At 30.9% G+C, this 26531-nt stretch overlaps 3 protein-coding genes across 3 annotated transcripts; all 3 read right to left on the bottom strand.

Moving 5' to 3' along the window:
• Nucleotides 1-14366: 14366 nt before the first annotated feature.
• Nucleotides 14367-15003, bottom strand: N7500_003433 (uncharacterized protein; the record flags this gene model as incomplete). Its single annotated transcript, XM_056674579.1, has 5 exons — nt 14367-14556; nt 14597-14616; nt 14676-14721; nt 14752-14807; nt 14971-15003. 5 exons carry the CDS (start codon nt 15001-15003, stop codon nt 14367-14369), a joined length of 345 nt encoding a protein of 114 aa, XP_056535104.1.
• A 274-nt stretch (nt 15004-15277) lies between these two features.
• On the bottom strand, nt 15278-18418 carry N7500_003432 (uncharacterized protein; the record flags this gene model as incomplete). Its single annotated transcript, XM_056674578.1, has 2 exons — nt 15278-15568; nt 18353-18418. Coding segments are annotated over 2 exons (357 nt in total), but the record flags the coding sequence as incomplete, so codon positions are not given.
• Nucleotides 18419-24865: 6447 nt separating this feature from the next.
• N7500_003431 (sterol desaturase family protein) lies at nt 24866-25906 on the bottom strand (the record flags this gene model as incomplete). Its single annotated transcript, XM_056674577.1, has 4 exons — nt 24866-25424; nt 25480-25565; nt 25613-25853; nt 25899-25906. The coding sequence occupies 4 exons, from the start codon at nt 25904-25906 to the stop codon at nt 24866-24868; spliced, it is 894 nt and encodes a 297-aa protein (XP_056535102.1).
• Between the last annotated feature and the right edge of the window lie 625 nt (nt 25907-26531).

The following is a 26531-nucleotide window of genomic DNA, read 5'->3' as shown; positions in this document are numbered from 1 at the left end:
AGGTAAGATACTAGTACCTTATACTCTATAGTATTGTCTCTATATACTTACTTCACTAAATATCTAAACTATATATTTAGATAGGCTTTAAGTTAAATAAATTTCTCTATAACCTCTACTCCTAATTTAAGAAGAAATACCTATAAAAACTGTATAGCGTTATCTATAAAGGTAATTACGGAGCGAAGCGAAGCAACCTATATCATAAGGGCTCGGGTGTATATCACGTGACCTTACTCATATATAAGGTCCAAATCTATAGAGTTCTAATGTGGCGAAAATGTCATCGCTGAGAAATAGTAGAATAATTCTGCCGGCAGTAGATATACACTAAGCCCGGCACTGAAATTATTTATCACATAATATAAACTGTCTGAATCTAAATACGATAGTGATTATATAAAAAAAAACCAGTACCTAAGTAGGTAAAAACCTTGTCACTTCGCTCCACAAGGACTATCTGGTGGCCGAAGGCCACTAAGATCCCTTGTAAAATATTATTTACCACTATATAAAGTAATTAAGATAGGGCCCTAAATATTAAGATAAATTAGCTCTCTAGGTTTAGATCTAATCTATTTCTACTTCCTAAAGGGTAAGGTATATCCTTTTCCCTTAATATAGGGAGTGTAAGGGTATATAACACTAGTACCTTTCTTAAGTTTAATACTATTAGTGTAAATCTCTATCTTTCGTACTCGATCTTCACTAGTATAGTAGGTGTAGTGATATACTAGATTAATAGAAATAGGGGCTATTTTATCTAGGGTAAACACTAAATTTGAGGATCTAGAGAGTAAATTAACTAAGATTATATACTTAAGCTTATTAATTCCTAGATAATTTAGCTAGTAGTATTTACCTTTATAGGTAGTATAACTAATTATTATTATTACTAAACTAAGGGATCTATTTTAATAAAGAAAAGCTATTATCCTATTCTTTACCTAGGTACCTATATTAGCTTTAGTGAGAGCTAATATAGAGATAAGACTAGATCTTAATCGAGGTACTAGCTATACCTTTTATAAGGTAAGTAAAGTAAGATATTTAGAATAGTTATAATTCTATAATTAAAGAACGATATTACTATATTATTCTATATAAAAGATATCCTTAGTGGCTATAGAAACTAGTAGAATATATTCTCTAAAGTTAGTAAATATAGATCTATAGGGAGTTATATAAGTACTTATTCCTAAATCGATTATCTATTGTGAAGTATTATTACTATTATCTATAAGGTAACCTTCTTTTAAAATATAATAGTAGTCTTTTCTCTTATTAAATAGACTTAAATCTTTCTTAATATAATAATCTAAATATAAAGTATTTATAAAAAGGCTATTATACTTAAGTAATAGATCTCTAGTAGGTAGTCCTTATTAAGGTACTAGGTTAGAGAAGGGATTATAGATAGTATTAGCCTAAGGCTATTACTACTACTACTACTACTACTAATTAGTAATAATATTACTAGTAGTATCTATATAGCCTATAATTTAACTAGGAATAGGAATAGAAACTTACTAAGGCTACTACTAAGGTTAAACCTAAAGCTTGGTAGTATTTACTTAGATAGTGGCTTTAAAGGGACACTTATTTATATAATAATTACCCTATATACTATAAATATAATAAAAAAAATCTATATAGGCTATAGATTTACCTTTTAAGGTCTTATCCTTGGTATTTTTAGCTAAGTTTTTACCCTCCTTAGTGTCCTTTTTCTTATCCCTTTTTATAGTATTAGTTAAAGAAGAAGTAGGTATATATAATATAGTTATATTAGCTAAAGCTATAGTACTAGAGATTAATTTATTAGTAGTTTCTAACTTAGTGAATTAGATATAAACCTATTTTATAAAGTTCTTATCTTTCTTACTAATAATAAGATTCTAAATAAAAGAAGAATAGTATAGATTCTCTATAAGGGCTTATTTAAATTAGTAAAGTTTAATTAGTATTAGGATCTTCTAAGAAGAACTAGCTATCTAGTTAAAATTATAAAGTATATCCTAGAATCGATAAATAAAATTATTAGCGGAACCCCCTTTATATCGTAAATTATAGAATTTAGTGTATTAAGTATAATATTCTTAGTATAAAGTTATATAGTAGTTATATCTTAATTTCATAAAAGTAGTATAGGTATTAAAGATATTAGTAATTAACGAGATAGGCCTAACGTTAAGGGTCTTACAAAGCTAAGTTAGGACTTTATTATTATATAGATCCTACTTTAAGATACTATCTTAATAGATCTCTATAAGACACTTATTATCTTCGACGATCTCCCTTCTATAAGTATAAATTCGAGTGGTATTAATATCTATAATACCTTCTTTAATAAGAAGTTAATAAATATAATCGTTTCCGGTATCTTTATATAGTGGAGGTATAGGGTAAAGAACCCTATAAAGAGCTATACTAATATAGTATTGGTTATTACTACCGATAGTAGTTATAAAAGTAGACTCCTAATCCCGCTAGTTAGATAGTCCTTTAAGCTTTAGATAGCTACTAGTGAGGTTGGTATCCTTAATACCTTATTTATAGTATAGTATATCGAGGTCCTTATACCTCTTAGGGCTAGGACGAGATATAGTTATAGGTAGAGTACCGGCGGGGTATAACAAATAGGGTTTTAGCGAATAGAAGGTTCGATAAATAGGAGGTTCGATAAATAGTGGGGTTTAATGATTTTAAAATCCGGCTTTTTAACTAGCTAGTGATAGTAAGAAAATAGGGTTTACCACTTAGTTTTGTGGGTCCCTAAGGGGTTAATAAGACTTAATTTGTCTAAATCAATAAGGGGTATAATATAAGTAAGTACCTAGTGGAGGATTTAAGGTTGTGGAATATACTTGATTTATAAGGATTCGATAGCGAGTAAGGTGCTTATAACCTAAGAATACTAGTTTTATAAGAAGTAGTATATACTCTAGAAAACTATATTAAGATACGTAGAGAAGGGAGAAAGCTATCTACGTATAAATACTATGATATACTAGAAGTAACTAGATATTATATGATCTCTAACAATACTAAAGGGTAAAGGGTAGATCTATCCTTACTATTAGATAGTAAATATAATTAGGGATTAGATAAATTTTAATAATTACAGACCGAAGCGAAGTAACCTATATTATAAGGGCTTAGGTATATATCATATGACCTTATACCTATATAAGGTCTAAATCTAGAGTTCTAATATAGCGAAAATGTTATCGCTAAGAAATAGTAGAATAATTCTGCTGGTAGTAGATATACACTATACCTAATAATTAAAATTATTTATTATATGATATAAACCCTCTAAATCTAACTATTTAATATATTTTATAAGCGAGTGGGCCACCCTATCCAAAATGTGTCTATAAATTAGCACTTAGTTAATTTAACCACCCACTATACCACTAATTCGCTCCTAATCCTCTATAAATTCAATAGAGTAAGAGGGTAGGCTTTTATTAGCTATCTAGGCTTTTTAAAATCGAGAAATTACCACTATTCGTGAAGTAGTATACCAATTTAAAGTCCCTCACTTCATATTATAACACCGCCTCGCTAGTAATACCTTTTGTCCTAAAATACGCGCTAATAACTATAAATTAACTAAAACTAAGGAGGAATCTCTTAAAAAATAGATTCTCTCTATAGATTCTCGTAGAGTAGCCCCCCGGCCCTCTACTATGTAAGAAATAGTAGATCTTCTCCTCGAAAGGTATAGAACTACCCTAGTTCTTTTAGTGAGCGAAAATCAGGTTATAAACTTCGTTAAAAGATATCCTTTTCTCTCCTCCTGATTCTTAAAACGGTATAACTATAAGTATACAAAATATTAAGCCCCTAAAATTATTAGGGAGTAGTTTAATTTAGAATTAATCCTAACGATATTTATAACTTCGATAAGACTAGTTTTGTAATAGGATTAACTATAACTATAAAGGTTATTATAAGGAGTAAATATTATAGTTAGCGTTCACTTTTATAACCTAGAAATCAAGAGTAGGAATCGAGAGTAGGTAACTACTATTAAGTGAATAAATACTTTAGGCTAGGCCCTTCCTCTATATATAATTTTCAAAGGTAAAGTCTTTATTAAATTATAGTCTAATAGCCTTCTAGGTAATTAGCGCTTTAAAGTTAGTCCTAATAGCTAGACCTCTAATAAAATTAGACTTTATTAGCTAGAAAAGCTCTTTATTCTAAGTACTTCTTTATATATGAAGGGGGTATACTAGCTCTTAATACTTGATAGCTATAGAAGTTATTTAATACCTAAATTTCATAAGATTTATAAGTAAAATAGATAATACCTATCTATATACTAGTATATTTATCTTATCTTTTATAACCTTTAGATATTAGCTATTTTATAGTATTAGTATAATTATATAGTTAGATAGTTAAAATAAAAATATAGACTAGGATTAACTATATCAATAAGCTTAACTTCCTTAAATTATACCCCCTTATATAAATTAAAGCCTTTAAATTAGAGACTATTTTAAATAGCTTTAGAGTAGCTAGTTTAGTACTATTTATACCTTACTAAGTGATTTTAAAGCTTAATATTCGACTTTAAACCCTTACCCCCCCTCTAAGCTAGGGGGAGTAAATCAAGCTAGGATTTTATACTAAGAATACTAGCTATAGAGAAAGATCTATATTGTTAGGCTTTATTAATTAAAGCTTTACTTTATATAAGATCTCGAAGCCCACTATAGCTTATAAAAGGCTTCTATCTTATAATATAAGGTACTATCTTACTCGCTAAAGAAAATAAGGAATTACGCGCCACTAATAAGAAGTAGAAGTAAAAGTGTACTCGATCCTAAAGGGAGATACCCACCGAAGAAGGCCTCTTAGTTTAAGAAGCTTCTTAATTAATTACTAAGCTAGTGGTAGTAATAGAAGCACCCCCCCCTCTTAGCGGAGAGGCCCTTCGCTGGCTTTATAACCCCATACGTAGGCGCCACTAAGGTATAGTGGGTATAGAGAAATAGGGTATAGATTTAATAGATACCTAGCTAGATAGATGATTTAAGTGTATTTAATTTAATAGCGTTTTAGTTAAGATCTATATATTGAAATTTACTATATTAGGTTAGATGGCCTACTCGCTTATATAGCCTACTTACTTATGAAATATATTAAATACGATAGTGATTATATAATTAAAACCTAGTACTTAACTAGGTAAAAACCTTATCACTTCGCTCTATAAGGACTATCTAGTGGCCTTCGGCCACTAAGATCCCTTATAGAGAAGATTGTGACGATCTGGAAGGTAGATCTTTTCTACTAAGAAGATTTTCGCCAAAAAGATTCTACTAGATATTTCTATCTTAAATAGAGTTCGTATTATTTATATACTAAGTGGTGATAGGACCCTATAAAGGATCCTATCTAAGAGTTTTCTTTCTTCCTTTTCCTTCTCTCTTTATACTTAGTATTTTCGCGTAAATACACTCTTTTATTTAAAGAACTAGCTTATAATATAATACTAAGTACCACTCTTATTTCTAATAAAATAGTAAAACTATATAGACTATTATTATAATTAGTCTTAGTCCTACTCTACCCCTACTTTTATTCTTTAGTATTATATAGCTAAGACCTAATCTAAACTAAAACCTAAACCTAAACCTAATATCTAAGTAATTAGAATAGCTAGATTAAAGCGAAACCTACCTACTAGCTATAGTAAGTAGCCTATCGCTATACCTAATAAAGAATATTGTAATAAGTAAGAGATAGTTACTTATAACCTAAATATCCTAATCCCTAAACTATAGAGACTAGTTAGTACTAGTAAATATAAGAAGATAATAATAATAGAGAAGGCTCTTTTATTTATAAATAACTATAGAAGACCCTAACTTATAAACGATTTTATAAACTTACCTATAAATACTAGAACTTAAGAAAGAGAGTCTAGGAATTAGAGGATGAAGTGGCTATCCTATATTCTAATAAGATCAAGACTAAGATAATTATTAAGGTACTTACTTAGGAGGAGTGAGATAAAGTAATTACCTACTAAGATATCGCTATCTATAAATATAGTGATTGTATTTTCTACATTATAAATCTCTAGAACTAGACTAGTGTTAGTATACTAATTATAGAGGCCACTAGTACCTAAAAGTCTATAAAGATACTTAATACTCTAATACTTAGTAATAGTAAAGAAGTCTAACGTATTCTATATATAAGCTACGTATATAAGTGAGCTACATAGTCCTAAATATATAGTAAATATAATAAATTATAACTTAATATTTTAACCACTATAGTCTATAAAGATTTCGCCTAATAGCCTCCTACTTTTTAGGTTATATTTTGTCTCTTTATAGGATTTTAAGGAAGTTTCTAACTTTATAATTAAGATATATATATTTCTAGTTTTTAGTAATATAATTTTCCGTAATTTTTATAATAAAAATAATATATCTATTTAATATCTTTAAAATTAATATATAGTGCTAATAATAAGTTTTATTAATAGCTATTAATAAATAAGGAGCTAAAATAATAATATAGTTATTAAAATATAAATATAGAATATATTATATTTACTATATATTTAGGACTATATAGCTCACTTATATATATAGCTCGTATATAGAATACGTTAGTAGACTATATAAGACTATTAAGAAAGTAGGTAACTCCTATAAGATAGATCTATTAGAGGTAATCTAAGTATACCCTATCTTTAAACTAAGTAAGCTATAAAAGATAGCTATAATAGAGCCCTTAGAAGGATAATATATAGACCTACATCTACTAATATAGGTTAGGGAGATAGATAAATAGGAAGTTATTAGATACTATAGGTATCTAGGTATATAGATTAAATATATTTAATATACTATTATATTTAGTATTATAAATAGGATCTTAGTATCCTATTTATATTTACTTTCTCTTCTTCTCTCTCTCTTAGTCTTACTTCTAGATAGAGAATATTATTATCTTCTCTATTATTAGGTTATAAGCGCCTTTTATACTAGTTTAAAGACTCCTAGCACTCTTCTATACTAGTTTATCTAGTGGTTTCTTATTAAAGAAGCTATTTCTCCTTATCTAGGAGATTTATTAGGACTTCTTATTAAAAGAGATCTATATCTTACTTAGTTTATACCTTATCGATAGGTAAAGTAAACTAAAAGTGAGGTATCATTCTCTTAATTTAAGATATAACTTAATATTAGAAAGAGTATATTAATTTATATAAAATTAATCACTATAGAAAGCTCCTAGAGTACCTAAGTACCTAGTATTCTAGGTGCACTAGCTAATCTACTAGTAGGACTATAGGTTCTCTACTATTAAGGAACTCATCCCCTAGATAGAGCGAAGATCGATATTAATAAGATTAATACCCTAGAATATAATATAATAAGTCTAAGGAGTTAGGAATTAAGAGTTAGAATAACCTTTAAACTAATAGGATTTAGTGACCTAATTAAAAGTGAGATCCCTTAACTAGACTAAGTAGATCTATTATATATAAGATAGGTTTACTAGTTATTAATTATTAGTACTTAGCTATTCCTATAGGTTAATTAGAACCTTTTAAGGCGGATTAAGAATCTTATATATATCCTAGAAGAAGCTAATACTATATTCGACTAGATAATTAATTATAGAGTAAAGCGAAGTAACCTATATCATAAGGGCTTATTTATATATTACGTAACCTTACTTCTATATAAAGTCTAAATCTATAGAGTTCTAATATAGCGAAAATATTATCGCTAAGAAATAGTAGAATAATTCTACTAGTAGTATAAAGTAGATATCCGCTAAGGCTAGTAATTATAATTCTTTATTATATTAAACTACCTAAATCTAAATTCGATAGTGACTACGAAAACCTAGTACCTACTAGGTAAAAACCTTATCACTTCGCCCTATAAGGACTATCTAGTGGCCTTCGGCCACTATAATCCCTCATAAGTATAGTCTAAGGTAGGGATAAAGTAGATAATATATATAATAAGTGGTAGAAATACTTTAAAATCAAGTGATTAAGCTTTAACACTACTTATAAGTTTATACTTTGAATATAAAACTAATACTATATTATTTTAAGGTTTAAAGTTAGTCCCTATCCCTTTTAAATATTATCTAATATACTTAAGTAGTTATATAATAAAGTCCTAAAGATTAGCTTCATTCTTAAAGAGATTAGTAAGGTTAAACCTAGTACTATTAACGATATAAAACTCGATTAATATCTTTAAGAAATCTAAGTAGTGGCTCATCTTAATTGTATATATAATACTAATCACTAGGCTAGATATAGATTAAAATTAAAACGTAGTGGCTAAGGAGGTAACTATAGAGGCTATAGAGGAGGTAATTATACCTATACCTAAAGATAAGAATAAAGACTCTAAAAAGAAGAAAGGCCTTTATAATTAGCCTCTAGCTAGAAAGCATATCTATAAATATACTTATAAGAAGTATAAGGGTATATAGAAGGATAAGAATAGTATATACTCCTACTATAGGTATAGTCCTTATACTATAAAATAAAACGCCTATATCTTAGAAGCTCCGCTAGCTTTATAGATAAGTAGTAAGTAGGTTTAGACTTATAGTGTTACCATAAAGGCGGAAGGTAGAAGTAATATAGCTATTATAGTAGCTAGCCCTAATTTTAGGCTTAATAACTAGCTTTTAGATATAGGATCTAATAAAACCCTAACCTATGATTTTAATAATTTCTATACCTATTATTAAGATAATCTAAGTACTACCTATATAAAGACTACTCTAGTAAGAGAGTTATCGCTTAGGGATATAGAGAAATCCTAGTTAAAATAGTCCTATAAAATAGAATAACCTAATCCTTCTTAACCTAGGGTTATTCTAGCCCTAGAGGTTATAGGAAACTTCTTGGAATATAGAAACCTCTTTAAGATAAAGATATATCTTATAATATAATATCGAAACTACTTACTAATAGTAATAGAAATACTATTAGTTATACTAAAATAATATTTAGAGTTCTATACTTAGTTTTACCTATAGAATATAATAAAGAGAGAGATAATAAATAATATTAACTATATAACTTTAGTATTATTAATTAAGTAACTACTCTAGAGATATATAAATAACTTAGCTATACTAGAAAGGCTAAGATTTTATTAACAGAAGAACTTAGCGATAATAAAAGATATAGAACTAAGTATTTCTACTATAAAGCCTATTTCCTAGGTAAATTAAGTAGAATATCTCCTATAATATCTAGGAATAAGTATAGGATACTACCTAGAAGTTCTATATTAATACTTAGCCTATAAAGTCTATAGGTCTAAATAGGGAGAAATACTAGTTACTAATAGTTAATAATATAATATAATATATTAAAGGAATTATACTTACTAATAAAGGAGAGGTTTTTATTAAATTAATCTCTTTTTATAAGAAAATTAAGCTCCTTATAGGCTAATACCTAGGGATCTAGCGAATAGATAGTAGAACTAAATTTAAAAACTCTATCGATTAGGGGGTAAAGTGTAGTATAACTTTTAAAGTTATTACCCCCTATATAGCTTAGCTAAATAGTGTTATTAAGAGATTTAGGGGTTATATTAATAATATTTAGCGAATAATAATTATTAATACTAATATACCTAAGAATATATAGCCCTCTATAGTTAATACTACTATCTATATTATAAATAGATTAGTTAACCCTAAAACTAGGATATCGCTATTAATATATTAGAGAAGGGAGCTTAATATTCTAAATCTAGAGCTAATATTAAAGTACCTACTACTATAGGGATCTACTACCTATATATATATATCCTAAGAGCTTAATATACTTAGGTAGAAAAGGTAGCCCTAAGGGTATAGAAAGGAATACTATTTAGTTATAAGGGGGATAATAGGTATATATTTAAAGTCTAGGACCCTATTAGTAAGAAGGTTAAGCTTTAAAGGGATATAGGTTTTCTATAACTAAAAGATAATAATTCTAATTAAATTAAGGTACTAGCGCTAGGGGGACCACTAGGTAATAGTAGAAGCTATATTAGCTTCCTTAATATACTAGAATCTAATTAGATTTTCCCCTTATAACTAGTAGATAAGTCGATCCTAAAGGACACACTTCTTATACCCTTAGTAAGAATCTAGCTCTTAGGAGTGTAAGGTAGAGTTTAGACTATACCTATAACACTATAATTATAAAAAGTATTACCTACACTACTAGTGTTAAGGCCTAATATCTTTCTAAGGAGTATAATTCCTATAATATAACTTTTAGTTATAACTAGTAGAAGAGTAGAAGATACCAATAATATAGTCGAAGACTATACTCTTAGTAAAATAAAGGACTAAATAAGCTCTAACCTCTAGAGAAGGTTTTAAGATCTTACTTCGTAAGTCTTAAGAATAGGGAGTAAGATATCTAAAATAAAGAAATAAGTATTAGCTATTAAATAGGAGATTAGATCTAGTAAAACTAGATATATAAGGAATCTTAGTGGCCTTCGGCCACTAGATAGACCTTATAAAGCGAAGTGACTTATTAGTATAGAGTAGTTAATAGTTTGTTAGTGACTAGGTATTAATTACGTAATTATAGCTAGATTTAGATTCCACACTAGTTTATATCACGTGATAAGAACTTTTATTACTAAGGCCTCTAGTATAGAGGCCCAGTAGAATTATTCTGCTATTTCTCAGCGATCATTTTTCACCGCATTAGAATCCTATAGATTTGGACCTTATATAGGAGTAAGGTCACGTGATATATACCTAAGCCCTTATGATATAGGTTACTTCGCTTCGCTCCGTAATTAAGTTAACTCTATCTCCTAAAGTATAAAGAAGGGGATACAAGGGATCTTGGTGGCCTTCGGCCACCAGATAGTCCTTGTGGAGCGAAGTGACAAGGTTTTTACCTAGTTAGGTACTGGGTTTTAATTATATAATCACTATCGTATTTGAATAGTTAACTAGATTTAGACAGTTTATATCATGTGATAAATAATTTTAATTGCTGGGTATGGTGTGTATCTACTGCCGGCAGAATTATTCTGCCATTTCTCAGCGATGACATTTTCGCCGCATTAGAACTCTATGGATTTGGACCTTATATAGGAGCAAGGTCACGTGACGCACACCCGAGCCCTTATGATATGGGTTGCTTCGCTTCGCTCCGCAATTATATAAAGGATAAAGGTCCTTTTAATTCTAATACTCGGTCATCTATCTAAGTACGTTATTTATATCCTAGGGTTAAAGCGGGGTTGATTTGTAATCGGCTCGGGACTCGGTTTGGGTAAATACGGGGTACTAGAGTATAAGAACCCTGAGATCCTTAGGATCCTATTCCCTTCTATAAGAGTTAGTCTTACTACTTAAGATAAATATATTTTAATCCCCTCTCCTAATCACTAAGCCTTATATCTTACCTAGTTAATAGGCCTTATACCTAATTGCGGAGCGAAGCGAAGCAACCTATATCATAAGGGCTTAGGTATACGTCATATGACCTTGCTTATATATAAGGTCCAAATCCATAGAGTTCTAATGCGGCGAAAATGTCATCGCTGAGAAATGGCAGAATAATTCTGCCGGCAGTAGATATACACTAAGCCCAGTAATTGAAATTATTTATCATATGATATAAACCGTCTGAATCTAAATACGATAGTGATTATATAAAAAAAAAACCAGTACCTAAGTAGGTAAAAACCTTGTCACTTCGCTCCACAAGGACTATCTAGTGGCCGAAGGCCACCAAGATCCCTTGTAATTGTATACTCTTATATATTAATATCCCTTCTCCTTACCTATAATTAAGGCTTTAGAAGAAGTAGAAGCCCTATAATCTCTAATACTTTAAGAATAAAATAAGGAGGTTATCTTAATCTCTTTAACCCCTAATCTAATTACTAAACCTATACCTTGTTATTTAAGGTATACTAATATAGGTATACCACTAGAGAGGTATTATAACCCTAATTAAAAATACCTCTCTATTGAATACGAGAAATAGGATAGGGATAGTTAGAAAGCTACCTAAAGATTAAGATTAAGATTACCTAAGAATCTATTAGAAACTAAAGGATCTATAAACACTATAATACATATTACTATATATATTATATTTAATAATAAATCACTATATATAAGGGATATTAATATTACTATAATATATAAGTAGATAGAGAAGTTACCTTTCTAGGTATATTAGAAAGAAGCTATAGAGAAATAGCTTAAGGACCTTACTACTAAGCGAATATAGACCCTAATCCTAAAACCTCTATAATTAAAAGTCCTTCTAGGATAATAGAGATTTATATTTAAAATAAATATAAAGGATTAAGTATATAGGTTTAAAGCACACTAGGTAGTCTATAGAAGTTTCTAGGATAAAGATAGAGTGGAGTCTTATACTCTAGTGGTTTCTAAATATATAATTAAGGTTATATTAACACTTATTATAATATATAACCTTAGATAGAGATAAGTTAATTTTATAGCGGCGTATCTTAATACTTCGAGAGAGTATACTAAGGTTATCTATATAAGATAACTAACTAGATTTAAGTACTCTAATAGGGGCACTTACTCATAGGTATATTTTTTAAACTAGGTACTTTTTAGACTTTAAGATAGTACCTACCTTTAAAATAAAGATATAGATTCTAAGCTTTAATAAATAGGCTTTTTACCCCTAGGCGATAACCCTTATATCTATATTAAAGGAAAAGGGATAGGCCTAATAATTATAATAATCTATATAGATAATTTTATTATCGCTATACTAATAAATATCAAGATTTAAATAGTGGTTTCTATACTTTAAGAATATTATAATATAAAGAATCTTAGTAAACTAAAGTAGTATTTAAATTATACCTTAGTTAGAGACTACAAAAAGAAGATAATCTCAGTGTCTATATATAAAAGATCCTATAGGTATTAGGCACTCTAGGTACTAAGGATATTCCTTTACCTATAGGATAGAGAGAGACTATAACTAAAGAAGACTTAGAGGCCTTACTTAATAATAATAGCTTTAACTACTATTGATTAGTAGTTAGAATACTTAATTAGCTAGTAGTTAAAACTAGGCTAGGTATTCACTTTATAGTGATAAGACTATAGTACCGATTAGCGAAACCGATATTATACGATATAGAAGCACTTTATTATATTATTAAATACCTTCGCTAATATCCTAATCTAGAAATCATCCTTATACTTAGTATATTCTAATATATTACACACTAATTAGTAGGATAGTAAGTCGATAGAAGGTATTATCTAGTTTTTCGCTAGCTCTCTAGTGATATAGTTTATAAAGAAATAGACTATTATAGCTAATTCCACTACTATAGTAGAGTGGTATACACTTAATTAGTCTAGTAGGGATACTATATGGCTAAATAAAGTGGCTAATTCGCTTTAACTACTAAGGCCTAATACTATAGTTATCTATACTAATAGTATTAATCTATAGCTTCTACTCTCTAAGAAAGGGGGTAGATCCGCTCATCGCTAGCTTTTATTGAGATAATTCTTTATTAAAGATACTATTATATAAGGTTAGATCAGTATATATAGAGTAGAATCTAAGTATAATTACGGAGCGAAGCTAAGTAACCTATATTATAAGGGCTTAGGTATATATCACGTGATCTTACTCCAATATAAGGTCTAAATCTATAGAGTTCTAATACGGCGAAAATATTATCGCTAAGAAATAGTAGAATGATTCTACTAGTAGTAGATATACACTAAGCCTAGTAGTAAGTTATAATTATTGATTATATAATATAAACTACCTAACGTATTCGGTAAGCGGGTGGCCACCCCGTCTAAACCCAGTACATTTAATTGCATTTATCTCAATCAGAACGCCATTAAATTAAATATACTAAAATCATTTATCTAGCTTAGCCACTATTGATTTTATGCCCTATTTCTCTACAGCCACTACACTTTAGCGGGGCTCACGTACGTGGTTGTAAACCTAGCGAAGGGCTTCTTCGTGGAGGGGAGGGGGGTACTTTATCTGCTTCCACTAGCTTAGTAATCAACTAAGAAGCTTCTTAAACCGAGAGCCCTTGCTTAGTGGGTATCTACCTTCGGGATCAAGTACGCTTTTACTTCTGCTTCTCGTTGGTAGCGCGTAATTCGCTTACTTCTTTCTTAAGAAGTGCGGTGGATTGTATAGTGATTTAGTATACCTTTAAAACCTGGTTGATAGCGGAATTAAGTGGGCTCGGTAGACTTCTTAATCGTGTACGAAGTAATGCTTTAATTGACGAAGCTTGCTTTTGTAATTATATATAGTTCGAAGGTGTTCTTAGGTCCTAATCACTCCCCCGGCTAGGGGGGGTAGGCGTTCGAAGCCGAATATTAAGCTTAGAAATCACTCGGTTAGGTATAAAGGGTATTAAACTAGCTACTCTAAAGCTATTTTTGATAGTCTCCGATTTAAAAGCCTTAATTTGTGTAAAGGGGTACGCTTTAAGGAAATCAAGTTTGTTAATATGATTTATCCTAACCTATATTTTCGATTTAACTAACCGGCTATACGTACGTTTTAACACCGCAAAATAACTAATATTAAGAGGTTATAAAAGGTAAGATAAATACGCTAGTATATAAATTAGTATTACCTTATTTTCTTCACAAATTTTATCGAACCTTAGGGTTAAATAAGTTCTATGACTATTAAGTATTAAAAGCTAATACCCCCCTTCGTACGCGAAGAAGTAGTAGAAATAAATAGCTTCTCTAGCTAGCGAAGTCTAATTTTATTAGAGGTCTAACCATTAGGACTAACTTCGAAACGCTAGTCCTTTAGAAGGCCTTCGAACTATAATTTAATAAAGACTTTACCTTTAAAAATCATATATAGAGGAAGGGCCTAACTAGAAGTATTTATACACTTAATAATAGTCACCTATTCACGATTTCTAGGTTATAAAACCGGCCCTTAACCATAGTATTCACTCCTTATAATAACCTTCGTAGTTATAGTTAATCCTATTATAAACCTAGTCTTATCGAAGTTATAAACGTCATTAGGGTCGATTCTAAATTAAAGGATTATCTTTTAAACTAAATCAAACTACTCCCTAATGATTTTAGGGTCTTCGTATTTCGTACGTTCGTAATTATATCGTTTCGAGAATCGAGAGAAGAGGAGAGGATACCGTTTTATAAAGTTATAAACCTATTTTTCGCCGACCGAAGGAACTAGGGTAGTTCCACGCTTTTAAAGAATAAGATCCACTATTTCTCGAACCATAGAGGGCCGGGGGGCTGATCCACGAGAATCTATAGAGAGAACCCATTTTTTAAGAGATTTTTCTTCAATTTTAGTTAATTTAGAGTAATTGGCGCGAGAATTCGCGCGGTATTGTATTCTATCAATTCGGCGGCGGAGAGTTGTACGCGGCACATTAAAGGTACGCGCAGTAAGAGAAATAGAGCCGATATCTCTATTTTTAATAGCCTGGATAGCTAATAAAAGCCTACCCTCTTGCTTGGTTGAATTTATAGAGGACTGAGAGCGAATTGGTGGTATGGTGGGTGGTTGAACTAACTAAGTGCTAATTCATGGACGCGTTTTTGGATGGGGTGGCCACTCGCTTACAGTGGCCACCCGCTTACCGAATACGTTAAATCTAAATTCGATAGTGACTACGTAATTAAAACCTAGTACCTAACTAGGTAAAAGCCTTATCACTTCGCTCTATAAGGACTATCTAGTGGCTAAAGGCCACTAAGATCCCTTATATAAAGAGCCCTATCCCCTATAAATTCCTCTTTCTCTCTGCTTCTCTCCTTATACTTAGTATTCTAGTAAAATTATACACTTAAAGCTTTCCTTCTTGTACTAGTATATAATATAATACTAGGTATTACCTAAATTCTGGATGGCTAATAAGATCCTGCCCTCTTACTCTATTAAATTTCTAGATCTTTAAGAGCGAATTAGTGGTATAGTGGGTGGTTAAGCTAATTGATTACTAATTTATGGACGCGTTTTGGGTGGGGTGTGTAGCTCGCTTGTGAAATACGTTGAATCTAGCTATAATTACGTAATTAATACCTAGTCACTAACTAACTAACTAACTATTAATAAGTCACTTTACTTTATAAGGTCTATAATCCCTTATAAGTACCTATATTATTAGTAGACCTTAGAAAACATAATTTAATTCTTAGAAAGAACTAGTTTATAGAGTATAATATATTAGTTAATTATTAATAGTATTAGATAATTTAGCCTAAAGAAAGAACTTTTTAACAAAGTATCTAGTAAGCTAATAACTAGCCCTTATATTTTTTATAAAAATTATAGACCCTCCTTATAGAGGGTCCACTACCTATATAAAAGGGATCACCTATATAAAAGATTTTTATTAACCTTACTTTTAACTACTATTTACTATATAACCTATATATAAATTCATTTAATATTATAATATATATTAATAGATTAGATACTAAATTACTAGAATATCAAAAAAAAATTAATTATTTCTATACTTCTAATCCCTTCTATATCTCCTAATCTTAACTAAAATCTTCTTCTATTTCCACTAAGTCTTTCCTTAATTAGCCTTTTTAGTTAATTTATACTCTTTTCGCTTCATCTCTTTAACCTAGGATAAATTAATAATACTAGTGAGTTAAATATAATACTAAGAAGTATTATATCTAGTGTGGTAAGTACCTATAATAGCCTATATCTAATTAAATTCTTGTTAAAGCTATAATACGAAAGTAGCTTATTATAGAGCGAAGCGGAGTAACCTATATTATAAGGGGTTATATATATATTATATAAGGGATCTTGGTGGCCTTCGGCCACCAGATAGACCTTATGAAGCGAAGTGACTCATTAGTAGTTAGTTAGTTAACGTATTTCACAAGCGAGTGGGCCACCCAACCTAATATAGTAAATTTAAATATATAGATCTCAACCAAAACACCATTAAATTAAGGGGATTAGTATAGGGACCCCCCTCTCCGTAATGCGACCCCCCCCTGCCTGAATTTTCAGTACCGCCTTCCTGATTGGGTGCGACACTGAATTGATGCCTGCTTCTGCCTACCGCTCTCCACACCGCCTTCGTGTCAAACTAGGAAGACGGCAGATACCTACAATTTATATGTAAACCCCATACAAAATTAAGTCACTTTTATCACATAACACTCCGTACATACATATAGATAGGATCAAACAAATTGATATTCCAATTCTGGTTTACATACATTAATCTACTCTCTTCCTACCTATTTTTTTCATCACTTTCTTCATCAAATTCATCATTACTATCGTCAATATAGCCTCCCTAGGCCTTATATATCTAGAATCAGATCTAGATTCCGATCCGGAGATCGTCCCTAAGTCCCCACCCGCCGTACCAAGCACCCAGCCAACCACTAAGACCTTCACATTCCCACTTCCCCCGTTAAACCAGCATTTCCGTACACCAGAGGAAGGGATTAAAGCGGTGAACATATTCGCGCGCCCGTATGGCTATACGGTAACGAGCCGACGCTTAAAGTCTACAAAGAAAGGAGTCAAAAAGATAATTCGGCTGATTTATGACCGTAGCCGTACGGTGACTCGGCCCGAGGATCGCTCCCCTACACCAAAACGCCGGAATACTACTACACTTACGCTTAGATGTCCCTATCCACAGGGCGCTAGGAACTTTATAAGCACCTAGAATACCCAGGACACTCAGTCTTCCCCAGATCCATTAACCTAAGATAGCTCTGTTCACCGTGACCTATTATTATAGGTAGGCCGGGGACGGGGGTGTGGTCGGCCGCGAGGACAGGGACGAGGACGTGGACATAGCACCAGCAGTAGAGAAACCGGCAGTGGTGGAACTAGTAGTGATAATCGAGGGCGTGGCCGAGGACGTGGACATGAAGGAAAACGCGCGCGGGGAAGTGCCTAAGAAAGAGGATAATCCCTATGTAAAGTATTAAGGTAGTAATCAAGCAGAAATTTACGATTTATTCTGATCAAAATGCATGTTTTTTTACTATGTAAACCAGAATTATATGGTGGTGGCAGAATATATGGCAGAAAACTCTACATTGGCAGAAATTATGGCAGAATTCAGTGTCGCACCCAATCAAGAAGGCGGTACTGAAAATTCAGGCAGGGGGGGGTCGCATTACGGAGAGGGGGGGTCCCTATTCTAATCCCCTAAATTAAATACACTAAAATCATCTATCTAGCTATAAAATCATCTATCTAGCTAGGCATCTATTAAATCTATACCCTATTTCTCCACACCCACTATACCTTGGTGGTACCTACGTACGGGGTTGTAAAGCCGGCGAAGGGCCTCTCCGCTAAGGGGGGGGTACTTCTATTACTACCACTAGCTTAGTAATTAATTAAGAAGCTTCTTAAACTACAAGGCCTTCTTTAGTAGGTATCTACCTTTAGGATTGAGTACACTTTTACTTCTACTTCTTATTAGCGGCGTATAATTCCTTATTTTCTTTAGTAAGTAAGATAGTACCTTATTTTATAAGATAGAAGCCTTTTATAAGCTAGTTTAATATATAATCTAATAGACTTTGTAGGCTTTAAGATCTTATATAAAGTAAAGCTTTAATTAATAAAGCCTAATAATATAGATCTTTCTCTATAGCTAGTGTTCTTAGTATGAAATTCTAGCTTAATTTACTCCCCTAGCTTAGAGGGGGGTAGGGGTTCGAAGCTAAATATTAAGCTTTAAAATCACTTAGTTAGGTATAAATAGTACTAAACTAGCTACTCTAAAGCTATTTTAAATAGTCTCTAATTTAAAGGCTTTAATTTATATAAGGGGGTATAATTGAAGGAAGTTACGCTTATTGATATAGTTAATCCTAGTCTATATTTTTATTTTAACTATCTAACTATATAATTATTTTAATACTATAAAATAGCTAATATCTAAAGGTTATAAAAGATAAGATTAATATACTAGTATATAGATAGGTATTATCCTATTTTATTTATAAATCTTGATAAATTTAGGTATTAAATAACTTCTATAGCTATTAAGTATTAAGAGCTAGTATACCCCCTTTATATATAAAGAAGTACTTAGAATAAAGAGCTTTTCTAGCTAATAAAGTCTAATTTTATTAGAGATCTAGCTATTAGGACTAACTTGAAAGCGCTAATCCCCTAGAAGGCTATTAAACTATAACTTAATAAAGACTTTACCTTTGAAAATTATTGCGGAGCGAAGCGAAGCAACCCATATCATAAGGGCTTGTGTGTAAGTCACGTGACCTTGCTCATATATGAGGTCCAAATCCATAGAGTTCTAATGCGGCGAAAATGTCATCGCTGAGAAATAGCAGAATAATTCTGCCGGCAGTATAAAGTAGATATCCGCTAAGCCCAGCAATTACAATTATTTATCATATAAAATAAACCGCGCGAATCTAAATTCGATAGTGACTACGAAAACCTAGTACCTACTAGGTAAAAACCTTGTCACTTCGCTCTATAAGGACTATCTAGTGCACTGGTAAAGACTACCTCCTATATATAATCTATTACTATCTCTAGTAGTAGTATAGAAATAGGATTAACTATAAAGTTAACCTATACCCCCTATATAAAATATAAAGAACGCTCTAACCCTATAAGTCTCTTAAACCCTAAGTAGGATATCCTAATAAAAGAAGATTAATACTTTAACTATAAGAAGTAAGGATATACAATCTATAACTATCTAAAGAAGAAGCTAGTTAGTACTATTACTATAGCTTCACCTTCTCCTCTTATTATTAAGCTTAATAATAAGAAAGATAATAATTAGGGAAAAGCTAATACCCAGGTTAAGTCTTCTACCTAGGTAGATAGAAGGTATTACTATACTTACTAGATTTATATAAGTTAATTAGAGGTCCTAGGGATAGTTTAGTTTTTAATATAGATACTCTTTTTCTATTTTAGTACTTAGTAATACTAAAGTAGATAGGTATATTCTTAAACTAGGAGTTAAGTATACTTCTTAATAAATAATTTAGATTAAAAGTAGAAAGTATAGGATAGGAGTATCCTATTTAAGGATTTAATAGAAAGCTTAGTAAGCTAATAATATATATTATCTTTCTTATAATATATATAGATAGTAGGATATAGTAATAAGTTCTAATATTAATCACTAATCTTAGAAAATATAATATAATCCTTAGAAAGAAATAGTTTATAGATAATAATATCCTATTAGATTATTATTAATACTAAATAATCTAGCTAGATAAGAAGACTCTCTTTAATAAGATATTAAGTAAGATAGTAATACTAATACTAACTACTATTCTTGAGAGACTAAAGCTAAACCCTAATTATTAAGCTAATATTAATTAATAAGACTATCTTTTTAGCTAAAAGGAATTAGAAATAAAGGATAGTTATAGATATACCTAGGAATAATAGTATAGAGACTAGTAAATTAAAGAATAATAAAAGATAGGTTATAACCTAAATAATAGGAGTAAGATAGTAGTCTTAAAGATTTAATAATAGGATAAATTACTAATAATCGATATTAGTACTATTAGAGATATTAGTTTTGATAGACTCTATAAAAAAGGGAAGGCTAATAGAGAAATTAAAATCTTTATTACTTTACTCTATAAGATTAACTATATTATTAAAGTAAAGAGTATATAGGCTTAGGACCCTAAAATTAATTAAATCCTAAGGACTCTTCTAAAAGAATACTATAACTTAGTAGAAGTCTTTTTAAAGAAAAAATCTAATAAGTTACTACCTTATAGGCCTAGTATAGATTATAATATTATTCTTAAAGTAGAAGTATGACCTAGATATTATCTACTCTATAAGCTATTATTTAAAGAATTAAAAGTAGTAAAGAAATATATCCTTAATAATCTTAAAAAAGGATTTATTATACTAAGTTTAGCTCTATATATATCCCTAATTTTAATAGTAAGAAAACCTAATAGGGGACTTTAATTCTATATTAATTTCTAAAGGTTAAATATAATTATAAAGAAAGACTATTACCCTCTACTACTAATTAATAAGGTACTATAATAAATAAGTAAGGCTAAGATCTATATAAAGCTTAATATCTAGTAAGGTTTCTACTAAATTTATTTAATACTAGAGATAGAGGACCTTACTATATTCTATATAAGATATAGATCTTTTAAATATAAAGTAATACTATTTAGATTAATAAATAGCCCTATAACTTTTTAAAGATTTATAAATAATATTCTTTAGGAGTACCTAGATAACTATATAGTAGCCTTTATAGATAATATCCTAATCTATAGTAAGAATATTAAAGATTACTAATAATAGGTTAGAAAGGTATTTAGTTACCTATAGAAAGTAGGGTTATAAGTTTCTTTACTAAAATCTAAGTTCTCTATAAAGAAGACTAAGTTCCTTAGGTTTATTATAAGTACTAATAGTATAGCTATTAACCTAGAGAAGACCTATATAGTCTAATTATAGATAGTACTAAATATAGTAAAAGGAGTATAGTTATTCCTAGGATTCTATAACTTCTACTAATAATTTATTTAAGGATATAGTATAATTTTAAAGTTATTATATTAATTAATAAGGTAGGATATCTTATTTAAGTAGTTAGAGAACTATAAAAAGATATTCTAAACTCTAAAGAAGAAGCTAGTTAGTATACTAATCCTTTAGTACTATAATCTAACTTAATAGACTTAGGTTAAGATAGATATATCTAATAGAGTTCTAGGAGTAGTATTTTCTTAGTACTATAAGAAGGAAGATTTTTAGTACCCTATAGTATTCTATTTAAAGATAATATAATCTATAGAATTAAATTATAAAGTATATAATAAAGAGCTCTTTATAATTATTTATACTTTATAGGAATAGAGACCTAAGCTTAAAGGTCTATCTTAGAGGAATTATTTTAAGATCTTTATAGATTATTAGTTACTTAAGTACTTTATAATAGTATAATAAATAAACTAGTAATAGGTAAGGTAGAGTGAATTCTTATCCTAATTCTATTTTATAATTAAATACTATCCTAGGAATAAGAATATTATTACTAATATTCTATTATAAAAGGAATCTCCTTATATAGATAATAGATAATAGTTTATAATACTCCTAAAGGACTATCTTAAAGAAGGAGTCTATCTAACTTATTTAGCTCTAATCTACTTAGAAGAAATAGAGATAGTTAAGATTATTAAGTAGATAAAAGAAGCTAACTATTAGAGCTTAGAGCTAAATAAATTCTATCTAATAGTATAGAATAGAAGTAACTCCTAATGGATATTACTAGATAGGCTATTTCTTTATAAAGGGTAACTTAAGGTCCCTAATAAAGGAGATCTCTATATATACTTACTTAATAAAATATACTATTAGCCACTAACTATATATCCTAGAGTTAAGAAACTAAAGAAACTAGTATCTATAAGATAATACTAGTATAGATAGGTAACTAATATAAAGTAATATATTAATAACTATTTAGTCTATAAGTATATAAAGGCTTAGAGAGACTAAATACCTAGATTACTATAATCTCTCCTAGTTCCTAAGAGACCTTAGTAGTATCTCTCTATAGATTTCTATTTATTCCCTAAAGATTATTATAGTTATAATACTATCCTTATTATTATTAACTAACTAAGTAAATAACTAATCTTTATTCCTTATTATAAAGATATAAATACTAAATAGATAGCCTAATTATTTATTAACTATATTATTTAAATTATAGGGATTCTAGAAATAATTATATCTAATTATAAGGGATAGTTTATCTCTAAATTCTAGACTAAATTCTATAGGATCCTTAAGATCAAGAGAAAACTATTAACTATATATTACCCTTAAATAGATAGATAGAGTAAGATTATAAATTAGTATATAGTATAGAGGTTATAACTATATATTAAATAAAACTAGGATAACTAGTTAGAGATCTTACTAATAGTTAATTCTATAGCTTTAATTCTCCCCTAGGATATAATAAAGAAATTACCTTTCTTTATAGAAAGAGGATATAAACCTTTAATAATATTTAACTAGAAAGACCAAGGGATAGTAACACTAAATAAGTAAGATATAGTATAAATACTCTCTAAGTTATAGGATATCTAGACTTAGACTAAGGAATAAATTATAAGGTTATAATAGCTATAAATTCGCTAAGTAAATAAGTACCACTAAGAAAAGGATTTTAGAGTTAGTAACTTAGTATTTATTATAATAAAGGACTAGCTCTAGGATTAACTAAGTAGAAAGCTCTTATACCTAGCTAGTAGACTATATAAGATTATTAAGAAAGTAGATAACTCCTATAAGGTAGACCTACTAGAGGTAATCTAGGTATACCCTATCTTTAACCTAAGTAAACTATAAAAGGTAGCTATAATAGAGCCCTTAGAAGGATAGTATATAGACCTATCTCTACTAATATAGGTTAGGGAGATAGATAAATAGGAAGTTAAGAAGGTCCTAGATACTAGGATATATTATTAGAAGCTATAGTATAGAGTGTAATAGATAGGATATAACCTTAATCTATAGTGGTATCCTACTAGTGATATAAAATATATACTAAGGAAAGTATAGGAATTCTATATATAGTACCCTTCGAAACCTAGTCCTCCTATATATCTATAGGAATAGCTTAATACTAATAAAGAAGATTAAGTCCTTAAAGACTATAGTAATAATAATAAGCTAGTATTTAGAGGCTAAATATATTCTTAGTTAGGAGTTATATAATAATCTAGAAGGTAGATCTTTACTACTAAGAAGATTTCTGCCGAAAGGATTCTACTGGATATTTCTATCTTAATAGAGTTTATATTATTTATATACTTAGTGGTGATAGGACCCCACAAAGGATCCTATCCTAGAGTTTTCTTTCTTCCTTTTCCTTCTCTCTCTATACTTAGTATTCTCGTTGAAATGCACTCTTTTGTTTGAAGAACTGGCTGGTAACATAGAGTAGAGAGGGAAGTAGTAGGAAGGGTCTTTTATATAAAGAGCCCTATCCCCTATAAATTCCTCTATCTCTCTTCTTCTCTCCCTATACTTAGTATTCTAATAAATTGCACACTTGAAGCTTTCCTTCTCGTACTGGTATTAATAGAGGTTACCACTCGGTTACAATATCCACTCGCTTACCGATTACGTTAGCTTCTTCTTTAGCTCTCTTATAATGATAAATTAATTATAGCTGACACTAATTTAGAAGCTAGTTTCGTTAAATAAAATCCCTAGCTAATTTAGTAAGTTTAGGTTTATTAGATTTATAGATTTTTTTTACTACCTCCCTAATTTGATCCTCGCTATTTTTCATTTGATTCAATACCGTGGTGTAGTATAAAATTGTATAGGAAGTTGATTTTGAAGAGAAAAATTGTGATCCTGTGAAAAATTGTGAACTAGTGGGGCGCACCAATACACCCCCGGTGTGTTGGGCGCTTGGCACGGTTATGACCTAGAACCCAGCTTAGGTCCAGGTCCAGGTCCAATTGGGTTCTGGAGAAGCCTAATATCTTGTATGAAGTACGCGACCTGGATGACCATTCGTAGGCAATAGGAATGTATTATTAATAATGGTTCTGTTAGAAAATCTAAGATGGCTCATTCTGCCACCAGGCGTATTGAAATATTAAATACATTATCACATTACTATCCCGAAGATAATAATTATCATGAGAAACCACACCCATTGAACGATATCTAGGACCGAACACCGTAGAGAAATACCCGAATAGGCGTCGTGAGAAGACAAGCATAACGTGCATGAAAGGTAAACATGCGAACTGCTTACTGGGCCTTTGAAACCTTGGCCTTGTTTTCCCTTCGGCGCTTGAGCGCATCTGGGGTGTACTCCGTGTCAAGGACGTAATCCCACCACCGGAAGCTGCTAGCATAGTTGCCGATGAACTTCTCATGGTGGAGATCGTGGTGATCGGCACCAGCCCAGAATGGAAGGAAATGGTGAAGACTCCATGGGAATTCATACCCACTGTGAGCATCAATGGCCTGGAACAAGCGCAGGACGATCCAGATGTACATGGTGAGAATGTGTAGTTCGCCTGTCATAGCGCACCAAACGATAGGACACCCGACAGTTCCGAAGCCAAGAAGCATTACTTCAATCGGGGAGGCATATTCAGCAGCCAGGCCGAAAGGAGCCGAATACTGGTGATGGATTTTATGAATGGCTTTGTAGAGGGGACCCCAATGGAGAGCACGGTGGGAGAAGTAATGCCAGGTATCCTCCATCACGAAGAAGATTGCAATCTGATATGCCATAGTCCAAAGTGTAGGGAATGGGATCGAAGTTGAGAGTCCACAGTACTGCGCCAAGGGGTGGAAGAGCCTGGCATGCAAGTTAGATCCTCAAAAAACTTCAAGATGTGGAAGAAATTCCTTACCAGATTTGGGGCAGCTCAACGGTGAAATGACTCAAGAGGACGAACTTGGCGCAATCCCACTGTTCCCGGAGCGAGGGGATTTTGTTCTGCACGGTATTAGAGGGGACTCAATGGACTGAAAGGTGCTACTTACACCCTGAATCTTGTAGCGATTGAACAAGCCCAATGTGTCAATGAAAATCCAGGGCAGCGAGCGACCGAAGTAGACTATTTCGTGCATGGCGAATGACATGATTCCAGTGGCCAGGACATCATTCTGCATCCAAGCGTACCAGGCTGCCCATAACCTCTCTGCAACATTCAAATTGGCATTGTACTTGCCAATTTCCTCGAATTGGCCCCAGTATGTCCCCGAGGACAGGACTGTTGAATTCCTATGTGGAATATTAGCTACCATGACAGGTAAAGGACATGATCACCCGTACATTGTAAATGCTGTTTTGTTTTCCAAAGTAAAGAAGAAAGCAGAAATCAGGAAGTAAAAAGGAGGAAAGAAGAAAAGAAAAAAAAGGGAAGATAGCCGCTAAACCAAAGCCAAAGTGATCAGAGGTTATAAAGAAAAAGGGAGGAGATCGAGAATAAAGGATAGTCCAATCCCGACGTGGCGAGATCCGATTTTTTTTCCCCCTGAACGTTAGGGGGTAAGGCCACTGGTAAGCGGATATCCGAGATCACCCCACTGCATAAAATCAGGTCATGTGGAATTTGCTGCTTTTTGTTTGGTTGAACATCCCGACCATTTCTACTATATATATATCTATATGGATATATTAACTATTTTATTAAGTATATAGCTTACACCTGATATCTTACGATCATCTTATATCTTATTTAATTTATTTTTCCAATTGGCTTCTAATCACCTGTAGTCATCATATATGTGACCCTGTGACCGAGGATGTTCTCTACTCTGTAGGCTCAAGTACAGTTTACCTTTTTTTGCATAGTTTACACTGTTTGTATTGATTGTATAGTTTACCCTGTTTGTATCATTTGTATCATTTGTACATCAGTCATGTTTGCACTGTTTATGTCATATGACGACATTAACC

Source organism: Penicillium coprophilum, assembly GCF_028826855.1.
Source record: "Penicillium coprophilum strain IBT 35676 chromosome Unknown utg000002l_segment0_segment1, whole genome shotgun sequence".
Lineage (NCBI taxonomy): Eukaryota > Fungi > Ascomycota > Eurotiomycetes > Eurotiales > Aspergillaceae > Penicillium > Penicillium coprophilum.
Note: the sequence above shows the minus strand (reverse complement) of the source record. Positions and strands in the feature narration are given on the sequence as shown.